Below are 23,227 nucleotides of genomic sequence, written 5' to 3'. Positions count from 1 at the left end.
ACAAGGAGACATTCAAGGAAATTCTTAGGAAATTCTTCGAATTATATTACAATATAATGTTTATGAAAATATGAAAGGGATGATATAGACCGTGAAACACTTCTTTGGAAACATTAAGCTAGTGTGCATTTATTAACTGGGTGCCCGGTAGAAGAGTGCCGGGAGCCGGTCCATCCTTGCTGTTTCAAGGGACCTGGCATATATGGCATACGGTTCTTAATATGTTTGCTCACCTTCTTGGCGCTGTGTTTTAACCAAGGTCACCTCTCCGAGAAAGGTTGAATCCCCAGGTAGGGATTTTCCCCTGAAGTTAGGGAGGGAATAAAACCCCTCAACTAAGTGCCAGGCGGGTAATTAATCACTTTAACTATGAACAATCATGCTTAAGCTACATAATCTTTACTCCCTGGAATGGAGATAAGAAACGCCCTAACCTTTGTAATAGAGATTGATAGGATTGAATCAACTGGTATAAATACAGATGTAACATGACAGCAAGACACACAACTTAGAAGTCAGAACTCAGAAGACAGAGAAAAGGGAGGAGAACCAAGATGGCGGCATAGGTTAACGCCGGAGTTTGCTGCTTTGAACAACTACTTCAAAAGTGAAACTAAAAGACGGAATGGACATCACCCAGAACCACAGGAACACTGGCTGAGTGGAAGTCCTACAACTAGGAGGAAAGAGAAAAGCATACGGACACTCAGAGGAGGCGCAGTGCTGAAGTCAAATTCTGAGGTGTGGAGTGCGCGGATTGGGCTGGCGGTGGAGGGCGCGGTTGGTGTTTTCAATCGGGAGGGAGTCGCAAACTCTGAGCTCCAGATACAGGCGAGTCTTTAGGGACCCAGACTCAAACGGGAGAAGCGGGACTGTCTGGCTTCGGTCAGAGCGAGTGCAGCTTTCTCTCCGAGCTTTGCAGCGGGTGCTGGGACTCAGAGAGGCAGAGCCCCTGGGGACAGGACTGAGAGCCGCCATAACTGCTCTCTCCGGCCCACCCTGTTGATCCTGTGCGACCCGCCCTGCCCAAGCCCTGCACAGAGGCATTTGCCGGATAGCCTCAGGCAAAGGCTAGATTAGCACCTCCCTAGAGGACAGAAGTTCTCTCACTGCTGACATAGCTGATTCTCATAGCCACTTGGCCTGGAGGTCAAACCCTCTCTGGTATTAGCTACAACAGTCAAGGTTTAACTATAAGACTGCGAACAAAGACCACTAGGGGGTGCACCAAGGAAGCATAACAAAATGCGGAGACAAAGAAACAGGACAAAATTGTCAATGGAAGATATAGAGTTCAGAACCACACTTTTAAGGTCTCTCACGAACTGTTTAGAAGCCGCCGATAAACTTAATGAGATCTACAAGAAAACTAATGAGACCCTCGATGTTATATTGGGGAACCAACTAGAAATTAAGCATACACGGACTGAAATAACGAATATTATACAGACTCCCGACAGCAGACCAGAGGAGCGCAAGAATCAAGTCAATGATTTGAAATGCGAGGAAGCAAAAAACACCCAACGGGAAAAGCAAAATGAAAAAAGAATCCAAAAATGCGAGGATAGTGTAAGGAGCCTCTGGGACAGCTTCAAGCGTACCAACATCAAAATTATAGGGGTGCCAGAAGATGAGAGAGAGCAAGATATTGAAAACCTATTTGAAGAAATAATGACAGAAAACTTCCCCCACCTGGTGAAAGAAATGGACTTACAGGTCCAAGAAGCACGGAGAACCCCAAACAAAAGGAATCCAAAGAGGACCACACCAAGACACATCATAATTAAAATGCCAAGAGCAAAAGATAAAGAGAGAATCTTAAAAACAGCAAGAGAAAGAAACTCAGTTACCTACAAGGGAATACCCATACGACTGTCAGCTGATTTCTCAACAGAAACTTTGCAGGCCAGAAGGGAGTGGCAAGAAATATTCAAAGTGATGAATACCAAGAACCTACAACCAAGATTACTTTATCCAGCAAAGCTATCATTCAGAATTGAAGGTCAGATAAAGAGCTTCACAGATAAGGAAAAGCTAAAGGAGTTCATCACCACCAAACCAGGATTATATGAAATGCTGAAAGGTATCCTTTAAGAAGAGGAAGATGAAGAAAAAGGTAAAGATACAAATTATGAACAACAAATATGCATCTATCAACAAGTGAATCTAAGAATCAAGTGAATAAATAATCTGATGAACAGAATGAACTGTTGATTATAATAGAATCAGGGACATAGAAAGGGAATGGACTGACTATTCTTGGGGGGGAAAGGGGTGTGGGAGATGTGGGAAGAGACTGGACAAAAATCGTGCACCTATGGATAAGGACAGTGGGTGGGGAGTGAGGGCGGAGGGTGGGGCGGGAACTGGGAGGAGGGGAGTTATGGGGGGGAAAAAAGAGGAACAAATGTAATAATCTGAACAATAAAGATTTAATTAAAAAAAAAAAAAAGAACTCAGAAGACAGAACCTACACAGAACCTACAGACAGAAGAACTTCGCTGGAGAGAACATGGCAAAAGATCCTGGACTGAACCTGACTACAGAAATTGGCAAGAGAACCTGACTAGAACCTGGTGACTGAACCTGGCTGGAGAACCTGGACCGAACCTGGCTGAAGAACCTAGCGAGGGAACATGGCTACAGAACCTCGCTGGAGATCCAAAGCAGAACCTCTCTGGAGATCCAGACCAGAACTTGGCTGGAGATCCTGGCTGGAGATCCTGGCTAGGCTGCTGATCAACTGAACACTGTCTCCGTGTCCTTCCTTCTTCGCTGACTCCGTCTACACCTTTGGGGACCCCTGGACCTGCTGGGGTTGGACCCCAGCAGAAGAGGATGGATTAATTTGGGAGGTAGTACGTTCAGAGCACAGATACTTGAGCCAGACTGCCTGGATTTGAATCCTGGCTTCATTTTTCCTTAAATATGAGTTGAGCAAGTTAATAACCACTCTGTTCCTGGGCACGATGAGGATAATGCTGGTTCCTCTCATACGAGGCTGGTGAGAAGACAGAATGCACAGATATATGTAAAGCATTTAGCCCGTGGCGTCGCACATGGTATAGTGTTTGCTGCAATTAGTATTATTTGAGGAGCAGAGCTCTAAGTTGCAACAATTATTTTAATAGTGATATTTGGATAGATAGAGAGGTTGCAGATGGGGGTGTCAGTTGCCCAGAATTTTGAAGGAAGCAGTTTTATTTCCATATTTTATATAATTAATTGGTAAAATTTAACACTAGACAGTCGAGGGAGATAAAAGATAAAGGAGAAGGGGAATTAAGAGCATAGACAGGAGAATTAGGGAAGAGCGAGGGACCTTCCAGGGGGCATTGGGCTCTGATAGTCCCAAAGCAGGAAAGAAGCCTGCCTTGTTGGTTTGCTGCTAAATGCTCGTATTTATAGGGACGGTTCTTCTCGGGGAAGGACCAGCCAGTGGTGAGGGCCCTTCCCGAGCTCTGGCTACTCTGCCTGTCAAGGGTGTGTTCATGGGTTCCTGCATTTCAACTTCTGAGGCTACTGTGGTTTCTGCCACTGAAACCTTGAGTGGGAGCTGCTTGGAGCAGAATTCTTCATTGCTCTTCTGATTTTGAATCATGACTGCTGAAGAATGCTATGTTCTTAAGTTAAAAAACAAACACTTTACAAAGATTTTTATCTATAGCTAAGACAAAGGATTTAAGAAGGATAAAAAAGACTGGAGAGATTTTTCTGGTTTATTTTAATAATCGATTAGCTTCATTGTTGTGGGCTTCCTTATTCCCATTCATTTTAATCATAAGCACCCCCTAAAATTAAGTTGACTCATCAATAACCAGGAAGTGATAGAAATTCTAGAATTAAAATAAAACAAAAAGATTTTAGTCTTTTTGTAGCTGCAGTGTGAAATTTCTTGCGAGCCATGTGTATGTAAGGTTGCATTTGGGTGTCTGTCTGAAAATGGGGTGTGCTCACTAATGAAAACTTTGTATTTCAAAATTACTATAAATGGGTCTATAAACTCTTTGATTTATGATGTAGTTGAGACTTGAACCTGATTCTTCTATCTTACAAACCAGGGTAGTAATTCTATTTTATTTGAAGGTGAAGAAAGAAACAAGTCATCTACTACTTCCCAGGGGGCTCTGGGATGATGGGACTACAGGTTAGAAATTTTCTCCTGAGAATTTGGAATTGGGTCTGGGAGCTCAGATCTGCAGCCATTTGTTGTTACTGAGCTGATGGATAATACTCTGTGTTTATAGGCAAAAGATAGAAGCAACTGGACCTCAAGGCAGAACAAACTTTATTTAGCTATTTGTAAATTTATGTTAATTGAATATCTGCTCTTCACTACCTATTCTATGTAAACTATATTTAATTCTATATAATATAAACATTTTAGTTATATATAATTTAAACCTTTAAGTGGTTTTAGTAGAGAAGAGGACTATATATTGAAGTAGTCAAACATGAATGAGAGTTTAGAAGATTTTCTGCTCCAAAAGATTTATAATTGAGGAATCAGTTATGGACAAAACTGTAGCAATGACCAAAAGAGAAAAACAGAGAGCAGTATTGTGGATTAAATACAATATTCTGCAGATGTTATAGGATACTCGTTTATTTGTTTTTTGGTGTGTTTTTTTGGTTTCTTTTTTTAAGAGTGAGAATAAGGGGGGAGAGAGAGAGAGAGAGAGAGAGATATCATGTGAAAATAGAACATCTATCGGCTGCTTCCTGCACGCCTCCTACCGGTAATCGACACCAAAACCTGGACGTGTGCCCTGACCCGGGATTAAGCAGGCAACCTCTTGGTGTACAGGACAATGCCCAATCAACTGAGCCACACTGGCCAGAGCAATTCTCATTTGTTTTAGGAAATTGTTCGGAGATTTGTTTTGAGGGAAGGCTTTGTTTTGGCAAGGAGCTCATGACACTGGAACAAATTCAGGACTTTCAAATTTGTCTCGGTTTAAGATGTTTTTCCAGTTTTTGCAGAGTGCTTTATAACCCTTTTTCCTTTGAAGGGGTGAAAAATGACTTCTTGGGCTGATGTAGGTCATGGAAAATTGCAAGCCCAAACTCTGAGGTATTTACATTTTCCCTCTCTTGCGTTCGAGGAAAGTCTCTCAGATTTGAGTAGAGAGTATCCATTTTCACATTAATTGACTAATTTCTTATATGTGCATTCTTCAGATTGAGGGATTTTTTTGGACAGGCTGCATAAGCCACAAAGGTTTTATATTCTGATGAATAAGCTGGCCTGTTGTGGTGGAAGAGATGATGACGGTCTTGGCTAGCAGAACACATGGTCTGTTTTTGCCATTTCAGTTTAAGCAAACTTCATTGTATGTGTGGCTTAAGATGAAGTTGGCTACCCCTCATTTAGTCTGGCATAGATCACAGAATCTCACTCTCGAAACTAGAGACACTTGGCTTTGTGCTGGAAATGTTTGTTTGGCTCTCTAAGTGTTCATGCTCTTCCCCATGATTCTTAATTTATTTTTTGAAGGTCTATGTGCAGACATGGAGCACTCAGAATCTGACAATGACCATCACACGAGATGAGTACCCATACTACCCGATGGTGCTTCGGGGCATCAACCAGAAGGCTGCCTTTCCCCAGTACCAGCCGGTGATCATGCTGGAGAAGGGCTACACCATCCACTGGAACGGGCCCGCGCCGAAGACTGTATTTCTATACCTCATAAATTTCAACAAGTATGTTCCCATTACTGTTACTTCACATAGCCGAGCAAGTAGGAATCTAGTGGAGAAAAATAGTAACACACCACCTTTGTAGCAAGTAAGGATGCCGATTTCTTGTGCTACATTTATCCTGTGGGGAGGCTGTATATTTTAGGTGGATAGAATCAGGAGATTACACAAATTGAATCCTTTCATTTTTTTTTCTTTTTTTTAATTTTTTTTTATTGATTTCAGAGAGGAAAGGAGAGAGCTAGAGAGATAGAAACATCAAAGATGAGAGAGAATCATTGATTGTCTGCCTCCTGCACATCCCCTACTGGGAGGGATCGAGCTCGCAACCTGGGCATGTGCCCTTGTCCGGAATCGAACCTGGGACCCTTTAGTCCACAGGCCAATGCCCTATCCACTGAGCCAAACTGGCTAGGGTGAATCCTTTCATTTTGAAAGCATTTCTGTTTCTCTGCGGACAGGGTATTGTCTGCTGAAAGCCATTTAACAGTAGGTTCTCATATTGTCTGCTGAATACTTTAATTCCCCTTAGTTGGGATGGGAAGAAGTTCTGTGTTGCTTCAACTGAGCACTGGGTTACCTAGGAAAGAAAAAGGTTTTTGAGGCCAAGGTTAGATTTGACAGAAGAAAGAGGTGTGGTTGATTAGTAATGTCTGCTATGGGTAAGAGGTGGAAGAGTAGTGGCATGAATGCCAGGCATTTGCCACTCCTGCCTGATTTCTATCACTTCTTGGTTTCCCAGTTGTCTGTCCTAATAATACTATTTACAGTCAAAGGCTCTATTTGTACATTAATTTATTCAAGCGTTTACTGTGTACCAGAAAATGATGAGGGAGAAAAGTACTTGCCCTCCAGGAGCTCACAGTATACAGGTAGAAAAAAAACTCAAGAAAATCAATAAACTGATACTGTTTTTTAGTGGGCAAATAATAGAGCACCTAATTCTAGCCTTGAGGAGCAGGGCCAGGCTGTGCTGAGAGAGCGATACTAAATGATCTGTCTTGTTACACAAGCAACAGATTGGGGAAGGGCTATCTCTGTTTGGGGACTGATGGATGCAGTGCCCTGGGAGTGTAGGGTATGACAGGAGATGAAACCAGGAAGGAGTGATGGGCCTAGAAGGGCAGAGTGAAATCAGTCTAGACATGTGTGGTGGTTAACCAATGGGACTCCATGAAACTGTTCAGATATATACCTGGAAAACTGACATGGCTTATTCACCTGACTGGTCATAAAGTGCTAACTTTTCTGAACACTCTTAAAACACACAACTGAAACGAAGAGGTGGACATAGAACATGCAGTTCTAAGTAGGTCACTTCCATGAACTGGAGAACCTGGTGGATGCTTATTCTGAGCTGTGAAGTTTCTGGCACCAGTCCCACACGGAACCCTTACTGTATTCCTGTGACAGTTGTTGCTGCTTCTCTATGCCTTGCTGGAGAGTTGCACCTCTACCTATTGAGTCAACCAAGGACTCATCCTTATCTCTTCCTTTTCCCTTATTTCTTCATCTCAGCAGTGACCAAACCCTGTCAGTTCTGTCTGTAATGCTGTTGATAGCTCTCCACTTTTTTCTACCTCCACTGTTTGTGGTTGAGTTTAGGCCATTATCATCTCTTGTCTGGGTCCTGCTGGGTCTCCCCACCTCCAATCCACATTGTGCCCAGGGTGAGGTTTTTGAAAGCCAGTCTGGTGTTATCACTCCCATCAGTGAGCTGCAGAGCAGTCAAAGAAACAAATGAGCTTGGAGAGGGCTTACAAGAAATAGAAAAAACTTATATCTGGCAGGTTGTGAATTTTAGGCGAGATACTATAGTCAAATGCTATGTAGGGTTCTGGTCAGTGTCATGCGTAACTTTTAAATAAATACCAAGTAAAAACATTATAAAGTGAAAAAAAGACTGAACCCAGAAGTTACAAAAATCCACATGGGCTTGGCGTTCAGTCAGACTTTCCTTGTTTAATTAGCTGAAAGTTTGCAAAAATTACATCATGGGCAAGAGGAAGATATGGACAATCTTATTTTCCAAATTTAGTATAATTATAGAGAGGTCATAGATTTTGTCACTTTAAAGGTTATAAAAGCTGGACTTATTCATTAAACAAAATATGGAAAATACAGAAAAACATAAAGAAAATGAAATAACCTATAATTTTCTTAAACAGGGTGAGGCATTATAAACATTTATAGTGTTCTCTCTCCGCCCTCAAGTATTTTCTGAGCATATAGAGATAATCAAAATTTATTTAACTACTCCCTTTCCCCATAGATATTTAGGCTGTTTTTCTCTTGCCCACTCCCCCTTTACTATTATAAATATACCACAGAGAACATGTTGCTTTAATGCATTTTGGTCTGCATTTCTAATTATTCTTTAGTGGTTTTAGTGGGTGAAACTTTTGTGAATAATTTTAAGGCCCTGTTACTTATTGTTTAAAAATTCTTTTAAATGATTGAAAAGTTCTGGAAATGGGTAGTGGTGATGGTTGCACAACTTTTGAATATACTTAATGCCTCTGAACTGTAGAGTTAAAAATAGCTAAAATGGCCCTGACAGGTTTGGCTCAGTGGGTAGAGCGTCGGCCTGCGGACTCAAGGGTCCCAGGTTCGATTCCGGTCAAGGGCATGTACCTTGGTTGCGGGCACATCCCCAGTAGGGACTGTGCAGGAGGCAGCTGATCGATGTTTCTAACTCTCTATCCCTCTCCCTTCCTCTCTGTAAAAAAATCAATAAAATACATATTTTTAAAAATAGCTAAAATGGAAAATTTTATATGGTGCATATTTTACCACAATTAGAAAATGCCCCCTCCACCCCCAAAGAAAATGATAAACAATATTAATTTTATGTCTAAGGATTTTTAGGTAAGAAAAAAACATGGTGGCAAATTGGTCGTATACATCAAAGGTTTAAAAATATACATACTTTTGCTCTGGCTGATGTGGATCAGTTGGTTGGAACATTATCCTGTGAACCAAAGGGTTGTGGGTTTGATTTCCAGTCAGGGCACATGCATGTGGTTCAGTCCCTGGTTGGGATGCATGTGGGAGGCAGCTGATTGTTTTTTCTCTCTCCCTCTCTCTTCCTCTCTCTCTAAAGTCAATAAAAACATATCCTCGGGTGAGGATTAAAAAAAGAAAAGAAATACACATACTTTTATATTTAGAAATTTTATCACTAAGTACTTATCCTACCTAATGTAGTAATAAAAGATAAAAATGTATTTATGGACAAAAAATTCTTTGGAAAGATTTTACTAGTGTGTACTTCTACTGTCAGGCTAAGTGGTGTTTCATCCACCTTATTACATGTCCAGCCATCTCACTTAATTTAATTATCCACTCACAGTGTCAAAGTCTATCTTATCCAACTTATATTCACATTCCTAGAAGTCCTGTTGAAACCAAGAAGTTTCTATAAGCCATGTGATTGTTGTAAAAATATTGATAAGAGAAACTGGGGAAACATTTAAAGGTGGATGATTTATTAGCATGTCAGGGCTCAGGACTTCTGTCGTTAGTGGCTCAGTGCACAGCAAACATTTCAAGAGGAGAAAATCATGGCTAGTGTTTATACTAGTATATGCTGTAATGCCCCAAATATATTGGCTCAAATGTGAATTCATGTTTTAATTTTCTTTTCTTGGTAGGAATGACTGGATTCGAGTTGGCCTCTGCTATCCATCAAACACAATTTTTCAGATTACTTTTGGCTTTTTACAGCGGCATAATGGCTCGTTATCCAAAATGGAAGATTATGAGCCTGTGAACTCACTGGAAGAATTGCAGAGGAAGCAGTCTGAGAGGAAATTCTATTTTGACTCCGGCACGGGGTAATTCAGTGCGACCAGCAAATGAGAATTATTGCTGTTTTTCTTTAATGGAGAAATTACTGGTTCTTCAGCCTAACTAAGAATAGACTGTGATGTGATGGCTCTTTAGACAAGCAGCTGATGTGGGTAATTCTCTGCTCATCGCTATTAGAGGCTTAGAGAACTAGAATGACTCATAATTATAGTTGGCTGTAGGAATTGAGTGAAGATGTTTGTCGTATACCTATTAAGGCAATTTAGAAAGGGAAATTATCCTTGTCAATAAAGAACCAGTAGGCCCAATAGAAACTTAAGCTAATTTCTTTCCTATAACAACTCTTTAAGATGATTATTTGCATATGATATAGTTCATATTTCAGTGAAAGCTCATTTTTCTTTTCCTTAAAGCTCTCTCTCTCTCTCTCTCTCTCTCTCTCTCTCTCTCTCTCTCTCTCTCTCTTTCTCTCAAGTTGACCTTGAGTTTTTAAAAATCACTGTATAACCGTGGCGTGTTTGCTTTCAACTTTCTCTAGGCTGCATCTTTCCACTTTTTAATTCTAATCCTGTTCACCTGGGGTCCTGTTGGCTTTGTCTGCTCTTATCCAGTTACAGTCTCTCAGCCTTTGGGTGATGGTAGGCTCGATCTCCTGTACTCTTCCAGCAACTAGCATGCTCCCTAGCCATTCCTTAAGCTGATATTCCTCCTATGCCATTGTCTAGGCACCTGAGTAAAGACACTAATGTAAATAAGATGCATTTCTCCTGTGAATGCACAGTCCATTGAAGATATGGACATGTAAAGCAGGTCATTGGAGAGAGAAGAATTTAAGTGCTAAAAGCCCTGTGGTGGGATAGTCAGTGTGCCCTTTGAGGTGACCCAGAAGTTCAGCCTAAGGTAACCAGTGACATCCCAAGAGTGTGACTCTGGGACAGACTCCTGAATGAGCAGGAGGAGATGGACAAAGAGATGGGTGAAGGACAGTGTGGATGGATGCATGGAGGCATGGAAGAACGTAGCATGGCATGTTTGGGGGAAGACAAAGGTTCAAACTGGGATGAGGGTGGCAAGTTTGATTTGGGGGAACAAGGTGGGGGGTTCAGGCAAGTGCCTTGTTAGCCTTTGAATGAGATGCAACTTGTTTGCCCTCCAGCAGTCAGTGTGGTCAGCTTAAATCTTTTTTATTTTTTTTTATCATAGTTATCTTTGATTTTCAGTTTCTAATTAGACTTAACCTGCTTGGACTTTACTCTCTACATGACAGAACTTCCACATTCCCAGTTGACTTTTCACAAAAATGAACAGAACAACCGAATTTGTAAGGACATTCTGGTGATCACACATTAATGATTAAATGTGTAAAAAGGTGGGAAATGTGTCATCATCTGGGCCTAGAATCCCTCGGCCTTTGGGGTTTTAATTTTTTTTAATTACATTTATTTTGATGATTTTAATTGTCAAAAGGTCCAGGCTAACCAGGCTTGTATCATTCCTTACATATATAGGCTAAAATTACTGGATGTTGGGACAATGGCTGATTTTTACCTCATAATTGCTACTTGACCTCATATTAAAATGAGAATTTTTGACTCCAGTAATTGATTACATTTGATCAAACCTTTAGAACATTGACTTCCTTTGCTTTAGAAGGACTAGGTTTGCTGACAGATGTTGGACTGCTGCCTAGAACTTACTTTTCCATTCATCTTGGCAGTAGGAGGATAATTCAGAGTCGGTGGACTGCTCATTTCATTTGATTTTGGCCAAAGTACAGACAGAAGGACCTCAGGCCCATCTGCTCTTAGTAAACGTCGCAGGAATTGATTTGAAACCATTGCTTTTTGAATTGATTTTAAGCCAAACGAAACACAGTTGCTGTTCTTGTTCAAATTTGTGCCATAAACCAAAATGATTTATAAACCAAAAAAAAGAAAAAGAAAAAAAACATGCTGATTTACCAAATTCTAAACTCAATGCAAGTATAAAGTTTTCCAAGGGATCCTTGAGCCAAGCCAAATTCCATCCTCCCAAATCACCTGTTGAACTTAATTCAAACCAGAAATCAACTTTCATATCTTCTACAACGATGGAATCAGGCTATCAAAATATTTTCTGAAGGAGTATTGAATTTGACTTAGGGGCCTAGGAGGATAGAAAGGAAAGAGAAACAACTTTATTAGTTTCATAATGTAGATTTCTTTTAGGGACTATTTACCTTATTAGAGGAATATATACCTTTCGGCCATGAGTTCATTTGAGGAGTTTGTGTAAGTTTTTGAGAGGCAGTCTAACACCCAGTGGGTTGCGTTCTGTTTTGTACAGGTTGCTGTTCTTGTATCTCAAAGCCCAAGGCCGCAGGGATGGCCACAGTTACTGTTCATCTCAGGGATGCGAAAGAGTCAGGATCCAGGCGGCAACAGACTCAAAAGAGACCAGTAACTGCATGGCCAAAGCATATCCCCAGTATTACAGGAAGCCGTCAGCCCTCAAGCGGATGCCGGCCATGCTCACGAAACCCTGTCAAGGCTGCGGGACCCGCCAGGTAAACGAGTGGGCTGTGGCCTGAAACGAGGTCGGAAGGTTCTTTGCAGTAGGCGCATTTTGGGGGGAAACATCCATATTGCCAATTTGTCAGTGTTGCATGGTTTCTCCTGAACTTTGGCCCATTATAGAATGTGATGCTCATAAGAAGCAACCTTGTCCAAATTATAATAAAGATACCTTCCTTCTCTGATACAGCAGTTTACCCTGGGTGACTGGATTTATTGGCTGTCATCTTCTCTTTCTCAGATGTGATTCTGCTGCACTGTTGTTTCTGGGTTTACATGTCAGTGATGTAGAAAATACTTTGTTTTATTGGCAGTGTGAAATTTCTCTTCTGAAAATGCAACTCCTGGAAATTGTTTTCTGTTTTGAAGGTGGAGAGCTCCTCTCTCCACGACCCCCCCCCCCCCCACCACTTCATTTGGAAGCAGATGCTATTTATTTGCCTGTAATTAAAAGGATAAGCTGGCTTTAGTTAGTTAGAAATGAAATACTTCTCCTGAAATATTTGTAATTAGCTGTTCTTCTTTTGGATCTTGAAAAAGCATTGCAATGGAAGGAAACCCAAAAATCAGGCACAGTGTTCCTTCCAAAGGAAGTCAGATCAATTCCAAGTACAAAAGAGGTGTAGCATTAATACTTAATCTTTATATAAACAAATATGGGTTAAGGGAAATGATTCTCAAAGTGTGGACCCCTAACCAGCAGCAACAGCAGCACCAGGGGACTTGTGAGAAATTGGAATTCCTGAGCCCAATTCCAGCCCTGCTCAACCAGAAATTCTGGGAGCGGGACCTGGCTGTCTGTGCGTTAACAAGCCCAGCAGGGGATTCTGATGTGTGTCCACATTTCACTGGGCTAGAGAATGTTTTTAAAAGCAAGAATTGCCACAGAAATACATACTGCGCTTAGACCTGATAATGCACAAGGCCACGAAAGGTTTTCAAACTTCTCATCTGTACTCTCCTCAGTCCAGGGGTGACTAAGTCCCAGTTCAGAATACTGGTCTGAAAAGGATCTTTAAACAGACTTGTGACTGTGTTTGCATAAAATGTTTACAAAGATGTAAATACAAAATACTTTTATTTAGTCATTTGTAGAATTGACTTTATTAACAAGATCACAATTATTTGAAACGGTGGTTGTTCCAGAAAATGAGGAACAAAATCTTCTCATATTAAGCAGTATCAAAAGGTAGAATTCTAGGTTATGAAATAAGGTATAAAAGTTCAGGAAAACACTACTTTGCCCTGGCTGGTGTGGCTCAGTTGCTTGAGTGTCATCCCTACCCCAAAAGGTTGCTGGTTGGATTTCCACTCAGGGCATGTGCCCGGGTTGTGGGCTCGATTCCCGGGGTGTACAGGAGTCAGCTGATTGATACTGTCACTCACATCGATATTTCTCTCCTTCTCCCTTTCTCTCTCTCTAAAAATCAATAAAAATCATTTAAAGCTAAACAACTAATTTGTTGTAATTGAGTTTGTTTTGCGGCATCCTTTTGAAGGCAGATGCAGTTGACAAAATACGGCACTTTTCCCCTGTTTAGGTGGTGTTTACTAGTGATCCTCATAAAAGCTACCTCCCCGTGCAATTCCAGTCACCCAGTAAAGTGGAGACTCAGCGCGGAGACCCGTCTGTCATCTCTGTAAGTACCATCTGGCGTGTCCACTACTTCAGCTCCTCACTTTTATGTTTCACCCCGGTGACATCAATTATTTTTGGCAACAATCACTTGTTTGTGACCACATTTTGATTATTGGTGGCAAGCAATACAATAGAGTTATAAATATCTCTTAAACATTTATGTTTCTAGGTAAATATATTTTTAAAAACTTTGTTTATCGATAACTTTTAGGTAAATGTTAAACTGTTCACATTACTCTTTATTCATTAATAGTGTTACAGGCGACCCAGATTTCATTTTTATAAGCGAAAAGGCATCTTGGGTTAAAAAATAATTGCCACAGGCAATCAAAATGTAGAAAAATAGTGATTAACCTTGGTTTTTGAAACGTAAAAGGAACTTTCAAGTTGCTTGTTTAAAATGTGAGCAGTGAGTTTTAAAATTTTTCTTCGGCCTTTTAGTTTGAGGTTCCCTGGCTCCCAGTTTTCCGATGAGGAAAGTGAAGATGCAGTGTCGGTTGTCTTTCCTAAGTGGGGTAATAGAAGCACAGGCCTGAGCCTCAGTGTCAGCATTAGAATTTGGGCGAAGAGCCTAGCCAGCCAGTGCTAACCGGCTCTTGGCAGGTGGCCTGTCCAAAATCCGGCTGACTTGAGTGCCACCATATAAAGAGCTCTTTGGGGAGCAGGTATCTAGCCACCCAGCTATTTCCAGCCAGGGCCTGGGCCCGGTCTCACGTGGTCTTTTTAGGAGCCCTGTTTTTTTTTTTTTAAAGTGGTGGACAACACATTCACAAATCCACATAAATGTGGAAAAAATTCAACCTTACTCTTTATTTCGTTCTCAGTTTTTCATTGCGTTAATATATACATGTAACGTAAAATTCACCATCTTCATCTTTGTTAAGTGTGCAGTTCAGTGGTATGAAATATATTCATATTGTGCAACCATCACTACTCTCCATCTCCAGAACATAAATTTGACTTTTTGACAACTCTGAGTTAAGAATATAATATTCCCACCGGAGGGGAGGGTGAAATGGGGAGTATTTTTTAATCAACAGGCAATAAAGTTTCAGTTGAGGAAGATGTTTAGGCGCTCGAGTTCCAGCTTGGTGTCTGGAGGGACTCAGTTGTATAAAGGAAGCAAGAGCTGGGTGCAATACTAGATCACCAGATAAAAATTTTGAAATTACAGTATAGTTGACGTACAACATTATGTTAGTTTCAGGTATACAGCATAGTGATTCTACATTTATATACCTTATGATGTGATCACTACGATATATCTAGTAATCATGTCACTGAACAATATATTATTGACTATATTCCCTGTGCTATATACTCACTAGATAATTAAAGAATATATTGTTGCCGAAACCGGTTTGGCTCAGTGGATAGAGTGTCGGCCTGCGGACTGAAAGGTCCTAGGTTCGATTCCTGTCAAGGGCATGTACCTGGGTTGTGGGCACATCCCCAGTAGGAGATGTGCAGGAGGTGGCTGATTGATGTTTCTCTCTCATTGATGTTTCTAACTCTCTATCTCTCTCCCTTCCTCTCTGTAAAAAATCAATAAAATATATTAAAAAAAAAAAGAAAAGAATATATTGTTTTGCCCAAAAAACCTCATACAGGCTATGCCACAGGCTCTGAAGACACTGTTTCACTCTATTGCTGCACACATTAGGTGCCTGGGACCCTAGAAAAGTCACAGGACATGGTTTTTTGTCATATTTACCAGTAGTACTTTCCACATATGTTTCCTGAAGAGCCTTTGCTAGGACATGGCATTGCTTTATTTGTTTTTTTATGGAAAGTGTTATATTTCCTTTAAGCATTAGGTTTTGGGGGAGGGACAGTTTGAGTGTGTTGAAGGTCATTTTATATTTTTCCCCAAAATGTATCTCAATTTTAAGTATTCAGATTTTTATTTTTATGAAATAAATAAGAAATGCCTCTTATTTCATTTTTTAAAATTTAATTTAAAATTTCCCATCACCATTTATACCCTCCATGCCCTCTTCCACCTCTACCCCCCTCCCCCCACCACCACACACACACAATCACCACACTGTTGTCCATGTCAGATTTTTAAAAATAAGAGAATCACTCCCAGTCTTTCCAAATCTAAAGTGGTACTTAATTTACCTCAAGCATTTCCAGAACCATCCTCTGGATTAGATAAATTTAAACACAGCTAAAAGGCCATTTTGCTTCCTGGCAGATCAATAGTGATTAGAAATGAAATTTAAATATAATTTCTCCCAGCGAGGATAAAGGATAGTGGTGACTGTATTTCTCCTTTATTAGCTTTTAGCATAGTTAATAATTTTATAAATTTTAAACAGAAACAGTGTGCTTAATTCAGTATTGAATCATTTTTCAGTCTAGTAAGTTCTTTTTATTCCTTTCTGGCTGAGGAATGAATGACTTTGGATGTGTTTAGAGTATATTTTTTTTTGGAAAAGGTATGAAACCGTTCATTTAAAGGGGAGGACTGGAAATTATACAGTATAGTAATATACTCCTGGCTTAAAAACTGGTAAAATTACCATATTTCCACTTTGATTTCAAAGGAGATGAAACAATGGAGATGAGGCAGTCTAGCTCCTCTGATGTTCTAAACCTGAACTCCATTGCGGGGGGCGGAGGGGGGGGCGGAGGGGGAGTGTAGATTTTTTTCTGAATCAGTGTGACAGTAAGTGAGCTGAGCTACAGTATAGAGCAGGGGTCCTCAAACTTTTTAAACAGGGGGCCAGTTCACTGTCCCTCAGACCGTTGGAGGGCCAGACTATAGTTTAAAAAAAAACTATGAACAAATTTCTCTGCACACTGCACATATCTTATTTTGAAGTAAAAAAACAAAACGGGAACAAATACAATATTTGTATTTGCATGTGGCCCGTGGGCCGTAGTTTGAGGACCGCTGGTATAGAGGCTGCCACCTGATTGCTGAGTTAGAAAGCTGTGACCCCAATGAGAGAGTATGTGTGTAAGAATGAAGGTATTGGCCCATGCCCGATTAGGGCACATGCCCGGGTTGCAGGCTTGATCCCCAGTAGTGGGTATGTAGGAGGCAGTTGATCAATGATTTTCCCTCACCGTTGATGTTTTTCTCTCTCTCCCTCCCCCTTCCTCTCTGAAATCAATAAATATATATTAAAAAAAGAAAAAGAATGAAGACCTTGAACCTGCAGAGAGAGTCCCCCTGCTCAGCCGAGTGCGGGCTGCCACGCTCTGCTCAGAGCCTCTTATCCAGTCTGTAAAGTCCAGCCAAGGCAAAGTCAATGAGCACATAGCACCATTTCCAAACTCAGCAGAGAAAGAGTAAACGGCACCTGGCATCTGAATCCTGGTGTAATTTGATTTGCGGGTTTAGAAGACAGAGGGATGGGCTGGAGAGGAGTCCTTCCAGAGATATTGAAATGGTGACGACAGCAGACGATGTTTCTGTATCCTCAGGTCAACGGCACCGACTTTCCCTTCCGAAGTGCGGGTGTCTTTCTCCTCATCGTGGATGCCTGCAGCGTCCCCTTCCGGCTGACGGAAAAAACGTTTTTCTCTCTTGCTGATGTCAGCCTCGTGGGAGAGTATTTAAAGACAGGCATCCCTCCAAGGTAAGTGAGACTTGCTCCACAGCGGGACAGCCACCTGCTCGGTGACACCTGCTTCACCCTGAGCTTTGGTTTGTTTACCTGCCCTTATAACTGTGGGCATTTGGGGCTTTATTCCTTTCTCATCTCAGACGGATGCCTGTGTGGTCTGAGCTGCTTGTCATTGTAAACCTCGGCTTCTCCATAGCGGGACTTAGCCCGCCTGGGGTGGCTCAGTGGTTGAGCGTTGACCCAGGAGGTCACGGCTCGATTCCTGGTCAGGGCACATGCCTGGGTGGCAGGCTCAATCCCCAGTGTGAGGATCTCTCATCATTGATGTTTCTATCTCTCTCTTCTTCCTTCCTCTCTGAAATAAAAAACAAAATATAATGGGAGCCTGGATGTTAGAAGAGTTTGCAGATGGTGGGAAGATTCTTATAAGGAGAAAAGCTCAATATTCAGACCATTACTGTCTGTGTTTTAGTAATAAATTTATCTATATTGCATCTGACTCATTCAGAAAAGTCATTATCATTTTAAAACATTTTTTTTTTTTTTATCCTCACCCGGGGATATTTTTTCTATTGATTTTTAGACAGGGTGAAAGGGAGGGAGGAGGCAGAGAGAAAAAGAGAGAGGCATTGATGTGAGAAGGACACATTGATTGGTTGCCTCCCCCACGCACCCCAACTGGGGCCAGGGATCGAACCTGCAACCAAAGTAGGTGCCCTTGACCAGGAATCGAACCCTCGACCCTTGTGTCCAAGGGCCGGTGCTCTAACCACTGAGCACCTGGCCAGGGCTTAAAACAATTTTTATAGTCAGTTTTACTCTGAGCCTCTGATGGAACCTCAGGCAGCAACATACTATGACTGTGGCTGATGAACTCATCACTTGGAAGTGACTAGAAAGGAGCACTTTGATTTTTAAGTAGATGAGTATGTGGTCTCTCTTTTAAGAGCCCTAGTTTCTCTTCGTTTAATTTCTGAAGAAAGGTGCCCAGGAGAGAAACCTTTCTTTTTCTGCGTTTTGTCAGACGCTGCCTGGCGGCCGGGAGATGAGTTCAGGCTCCTCCCTGCTCCCTGGGCTTCTCTGCAGACGCTGATTTACTCACGAGCCTTCATTTAGTGAAGCCACTAAAGGGGAGAACATTCGCTTCCCAGGGATTAAAGGCCCATCCAACCTTAGGCTCATCCTCAGTTGATCTAATCACCTGCGCTCTTCACACATCACAGATCCAGATCTCAGTAAGTCCCATAAGTCACTGGATTATTTGAGTGCCATTTGCAATGTGTCTATATAGCTCTATCTGGTTTAAGACACTTGTAGGGAATCCCTTTCCAAGGCCTTGGTTTTCTTTAAGGATTTAAAGATTTTTCCTAATGTTGAAATGACATGCACTTATTCCACCTAAAACAATCTAGTACATAAATCTCACCACAAATATTTAGGACAAAGCAGTAGGTCCTGTAAGTCACCCTACAGATTTATGAGTTACAGCCAACTCATTAAAATGTCACTAGGTTGTTATTAGGAAGGCTTTTGAGCTACTTGTAGTGCTGTTTCTTGATCTGCTGGTTACACAAGTATGTGTAGTTTGCAAAAGTTGAATGTGCTGCACACTTAGGAATACTATTCTGTGTGTATGTTGTATCTTAACAAAATGTTAGGAAGTTACGGTGCAACTGGCAGTGACTTCTAGAGACACTGGGTATGAATGGGGTGCAGGTGGGTGAGAGGACCTGTAGGTGATATCATGGGACCAGCCTGAGTCACTGTGACCATAGAAGAAGGTCAGGCCTCAGGGTTGCTATGGTCAGAGCCCTGGCCCGATTCTGGGTTTAGTCACTACTGCTGTTAGAAAGGCTTTAACAAAACCCCACACCAATGTAAAACTTAAGAATCTTAATAAGAAATGTCAAGACCCACATTAAGAAAATAAATGCTTTACTAAAGGATATAGAAGAGTTGGATAGAAGGAGAAACATTCCCTTTTTCTGGGTGGAAAAGTTAATACTGTCTGGATTCATTCTAACTAAATTAGAGATTTAACACATTTCCATTAGAGTCCCAGCTGGTCACTTTTCCATTGAATTTCACATATGACAGTGCGGTTCATCTGGAAGAATCAGTGTGGGAGAGTAATAAAATACAAATTTTAAACAAATTATGTTAATACAAGGGGCTTATTTGATATTAAAATAAACCATGAAGTCATAGTGATTAAGCTAGTGCGGTATTGGCAGAGGAGAGGTCAGGAGAAGAGAGAATCCACAAACACATTTGAATATTTGTGTTGATATACTGCATAATAAAGACAAAAATTTAAACCAAACCATGGGGAACAGATTTTATTTTGTTTCTTTTTAGAATTGGTGTTCATTTATTTACTTAATAAATAGATAAAAAGAGCATCTGAAACAAACAAAACTAACTTCCCCTGTTACAATAGTTTATTCCATAAAAGGTCTGTGTCCCAAGCATCCACTAGGTCAGCTGACCTAAAATAACTTGTTTCCCCTACATTTAGAGGCCTCTTGTAATAGCAACATAGGTGCTAGGTGAGGCAGGGAACTTGTAATAGCAGGAATGAAAAAAACACCTGGGTTCTTTCTGTTTGGTTTTGTTTTGAGTTCTGCTTTTATCTAGTATTTCTATTCTCTACTGCACCGATTTTCAACCGGGGTGCCGAAAGAATTTTTAAAGCATGTTTCACCTGACTATTGAGTCAGGGACATGACCTGTCCAATGCAAAAATGACAACAGCCAACAGAACAATAGCCGTCCTGTGTGAATGATCAAAATTATACTTTTTTTTTTTTTTTGGTCAGATCAGCAAAAGATATATTTTTTGGTGTTTCACAGAATTTCAGTCATTAGTTTATGTGTGCCATGAGGTGAAAAGGTTGGGAATCACTGCTCTACTGTATATACCTCATAACGGAACCCAGCAAATACATGTGAAATTATTGAAATTTGTTCTGATTTTCCTAACTTTTACGTACAGGTCTGTTGTTCTGTTGAGCACAAGAGGAGAAATAAAGCAGTTGAACATTTCAGATTCATTAATACCTCTGGGATTAGCCAAACCAGCTCATCTTTCTAACAAAGGTTTGTGTTTGTATTCTTCTACAAAGTTCCTAGGAGGCCAGCAACAGCCACATTTTTATGGTGAAAAGCAGCTACCAGACTGTTTTCAGGAGCTTATTTTGCTCACGTATCACAAAGATGCTTTCTAAATGAGGAGACTGTGTTGGAGGAAGTGTGTTGGGATGTGGTTTGTTATTTGGGACACGAGGTGGGTGGTAAGAGTTCATTTGCTGTGTAAGGAGGTGTAGTTGTTTTGTTTTATAGCCGTCTTTGTTTTGCTCACCTCTGACAGTATCTTACCTAGAACTAGGAGTTGTACAAATTGAACTTTTCTGTTTTTTTTTGTTTTTTTAGGGAGCACCATATTTTTGGGATTCAGCGGAAACTCTAAACCATCATGGACTAAGCTATTTACCAGTCCTGCTGGACAGGGCCTTGGGCTGCTGGAACAATTCATACCTTTGCAGCTGGAGGAATATGGTTGTCCCAGAATTGGCGCTGTCCGCAGGAGAGACCTGGAGCTGTTAAAGCAAACTTCAAAAGCACATTAGAGACTAACTGTAACTTAAGTGCTGGGGGAAAAATGTGAACTAACTTATTTAATTTATGGCATTTTAAAATGACACTGTTAACCCAACGGAACCATTTTCCTGTTTGATACAGAGAGGGGAGAAAAGAAAGAGTTTAAAGTGACTGCTTGAATACCAGCTCATGCACCTTGTAGTTGTACAGAATGTTAAGAATTTATTTGTATCTGTTAGGCTGGTATACTTAGAGAGCAGTTCTCTTACTCCTCACCTTCCACCCCTGTGTTTTGTAGTGACCACAAGCAGTGCTTCCCCTTTCGTAGTATGGGATGTCGTGGGGTGGGGTGCGGTGAGGGCTTCTGAGAATCAGCCTGAGTCCCTGAGAGGACCGGCTCTTGTAGCACCTTGGATACTTGAAGTCTAATGCTCAGTTGTGTCATTGACTTTGGGTCAGCAGCTGACTTGGGTGGCTGGCATGTTTAGTGATGCCTTGGGCCCTGGTTCTGGGCAGCCTTTGAGGATTTTATATGATCCTGAATGATAGAATTTTAAGTGGCAACTCAGGCCCAGCTCATGCCCATTTTTTGCCTGGACATGTGCTATTTTTATTCATTTGTATATCAATTCCTTCTAAGGGTTCACCTTTCCAACAGGAAGTAGTGCATTGGGACAAAGGGCTTGTAGGGATTAGACATCCCTTTAATCTGTGACCATTGGGCAGAACTTTGACCTACACCAAGGTCTGTTGGGACCATTTTTGCAGCTTTAATCCTTTAACTGTTTGGACTGTATATTTGTGTTTAAAAATGCAGACCTGAGCTGAATATTTACTTACTCTTTTTTTTTTTTGAAAAAGAAGAAGCAGGCTGTTCTCCTGAACTGTAAACTCAAGTCATTTCAACTTGCACAAAGGAAGTCTGTTCTTAGAGTTGCTCCTGCACCCAGGTTTTTTTTTGTTTTTGTTTTTGTGTGTAGATTCTTTTTAAAGCTTTTCTGCTCACCATCCTGCCAAGAAAACGGCAGAAAGCTTAATGATACCCCAAAATATTGTACTCAGGGGGCAGAAAAAGGGGAGAGCCTTTTAAGGGTCAGATCACAGAGGGGACATTCCGAAATGAACGCCGTCATCGTCAGTCATCTGAATTTAATTGTTAGAGCCGATTTTAAGAAGGTGCCAGGGCGCCCTCTTTGCCTTCCGCTGGCTGCATGCATCTCCTGCCCATGAGGATTGCATGAGGCAAAAGGAGATGGGCTCCTGGCCCGGGACACCACCACGCCAAGAGTAAAGAAGCATCAAAACGCCTTTACCTTCTCCTAATCCCACAATGCATGACGCGTAGTGGAGGAATGGCCACAGCGAGATCGTAGGAAGCGTGTGCAGGCTGACTGTGGCCACGAGTACAGACAAACTCACGTTCCTCTTCCAAGAGCCTCGGCTGATGGCCCATCCCCGTGTCCAGGAGCGGCTGCAGAGCAGCTCTGCGACTTCTGTTACTTTATGACACATGCTACCTCAAAGTGCTACCGATAAACCTTTCTAACTGCAAGTGCTCGTCCCGAGGGCACACGTCTTAATCAAAGTGTGTGTGTGGGGGGGTTGTTTGTTTGGTTCGTTTGGTACAGTGATGAATGAGATCTTACCTATTAAGTATATTATTGGATCGTGGTTCCTGAAGGGGATTGGCTTGAGTGTGTGTGATTGTGTGTGCGTGTCTGTGTGTTTTATGACGTAAATATTTGTGTGTGTGTGTCTTTTAGAGTTTGGCTCTTTAAAGATTTGGAGAGAATATGTAATATAGTTCTAAGGCACTCAGTTTTTTTCTGATTTATATGCTAATTATCAGCCCTAAGTTAAATAAATAAAAATATGTGTGCATGTATTTCTTTTGTGTGTGTGTGTGTGTGTGTGGCTATGTATCTAGCAACCAGTCAACCAATCTGTCATTTTTAAATTCCACATTTCAGCTGTAAAGAAGTTACTGGCAGAAATGAGAAAGGGGAAACTGTCCACTAAGTAGATATTGCAAGGCTAAGCTTCAGAAGGGAAGGGGTTATTCTCCAATGCAGAGGTCCTCAACCTTGGCTGCACATTAGAATCCCTTGGGGGCTTTGAAAAATATGGAGCCCAGGGTCTCACCCCCTCCCCAACCCCTACGTTTAGATTTGATCGGTGTGGGGTGCAGCCTGGACGTTGGAATTTTTTTTAAAGCTCCCGGAGTGATTCTAGCATGCAGCCAGGTTTAGGAACCACTGCACTGATATAATAGGCCCACTGTTTAACTCCAGTCTGCAATTTTTTGTGACAAAACAAAATTCCATTTATCTGTTATTTTTATT

At 41.3% G+C, this 23,227-nt stretch overlaps 1 protein-coding gene across 8 annotated transcripts in view; it reads left to right on the top strand.

Moving 5' to 3' along the window:
• CEMIP2 (cell migration inducing hyaluronidase 2) overlaps positions 1–22,770 on the top strand; it is a 76,101-nt gene extending 53,331 nt beyond the window's left edge. For 7 of the 8 annotated variants that reach the window (XM_059656896.1, XM_059656897.1, XM_059656893.1 and 4 more), the window contains 7 exons: positions 5,498–5,706; positions 9,357–9,539; positions 11,839–12,058; positions 13,607–13,705; positions 17,143–17,297; positions 20,281–20,384; positions 20,718–22,770. In XM_059656896.1, coding sequence (XP_059512879.1) covers positions 5,498–5,706; positions 9,357–9,539; positions 11,839–12,058; positions 13,607–13,705; positions 17,143–17,297; positions 20,281–20,384; positions 20,718–20,914 — 1,167 coding nt within the window. In that variant the 3' untranslated portion in view covers positions 20,915–22,770. Of the gene's footprint in view, positions 1–5,497; positions 5,707–9,356; positions 9,540–11,838; positions 12,059–13,606; positions 13,706–17,142; positions 17,298–20,280; positions 20,385–20,717 lie in introns of those variants that run through there. The other variant, XR_009447619.1, reaches the window with a different exon arrangement.
• The last annotated feature ends 457 nt before the right edge of the window (positions 22,771–23,227 follow it).

The sequence above is a fragment of the Myotis daubentonii genome, chromosome 11 (assembly GCF_963259705.1).
Source record: "Myotis daubentonii chromosome 11, mMyoDau2.1, whole genome shotgun sequence".
Lineage (NCBI taxonomy): Eukaryota > Metazoa > Chordata > Mammalia > Chiroptera > Vespertilionidae > Myotis > Myotis daubentonii.
Note: the sequence above shows the minus strand (reverse complement) of the source record. Positions and strands in the feature narration are given on the sequence as shown.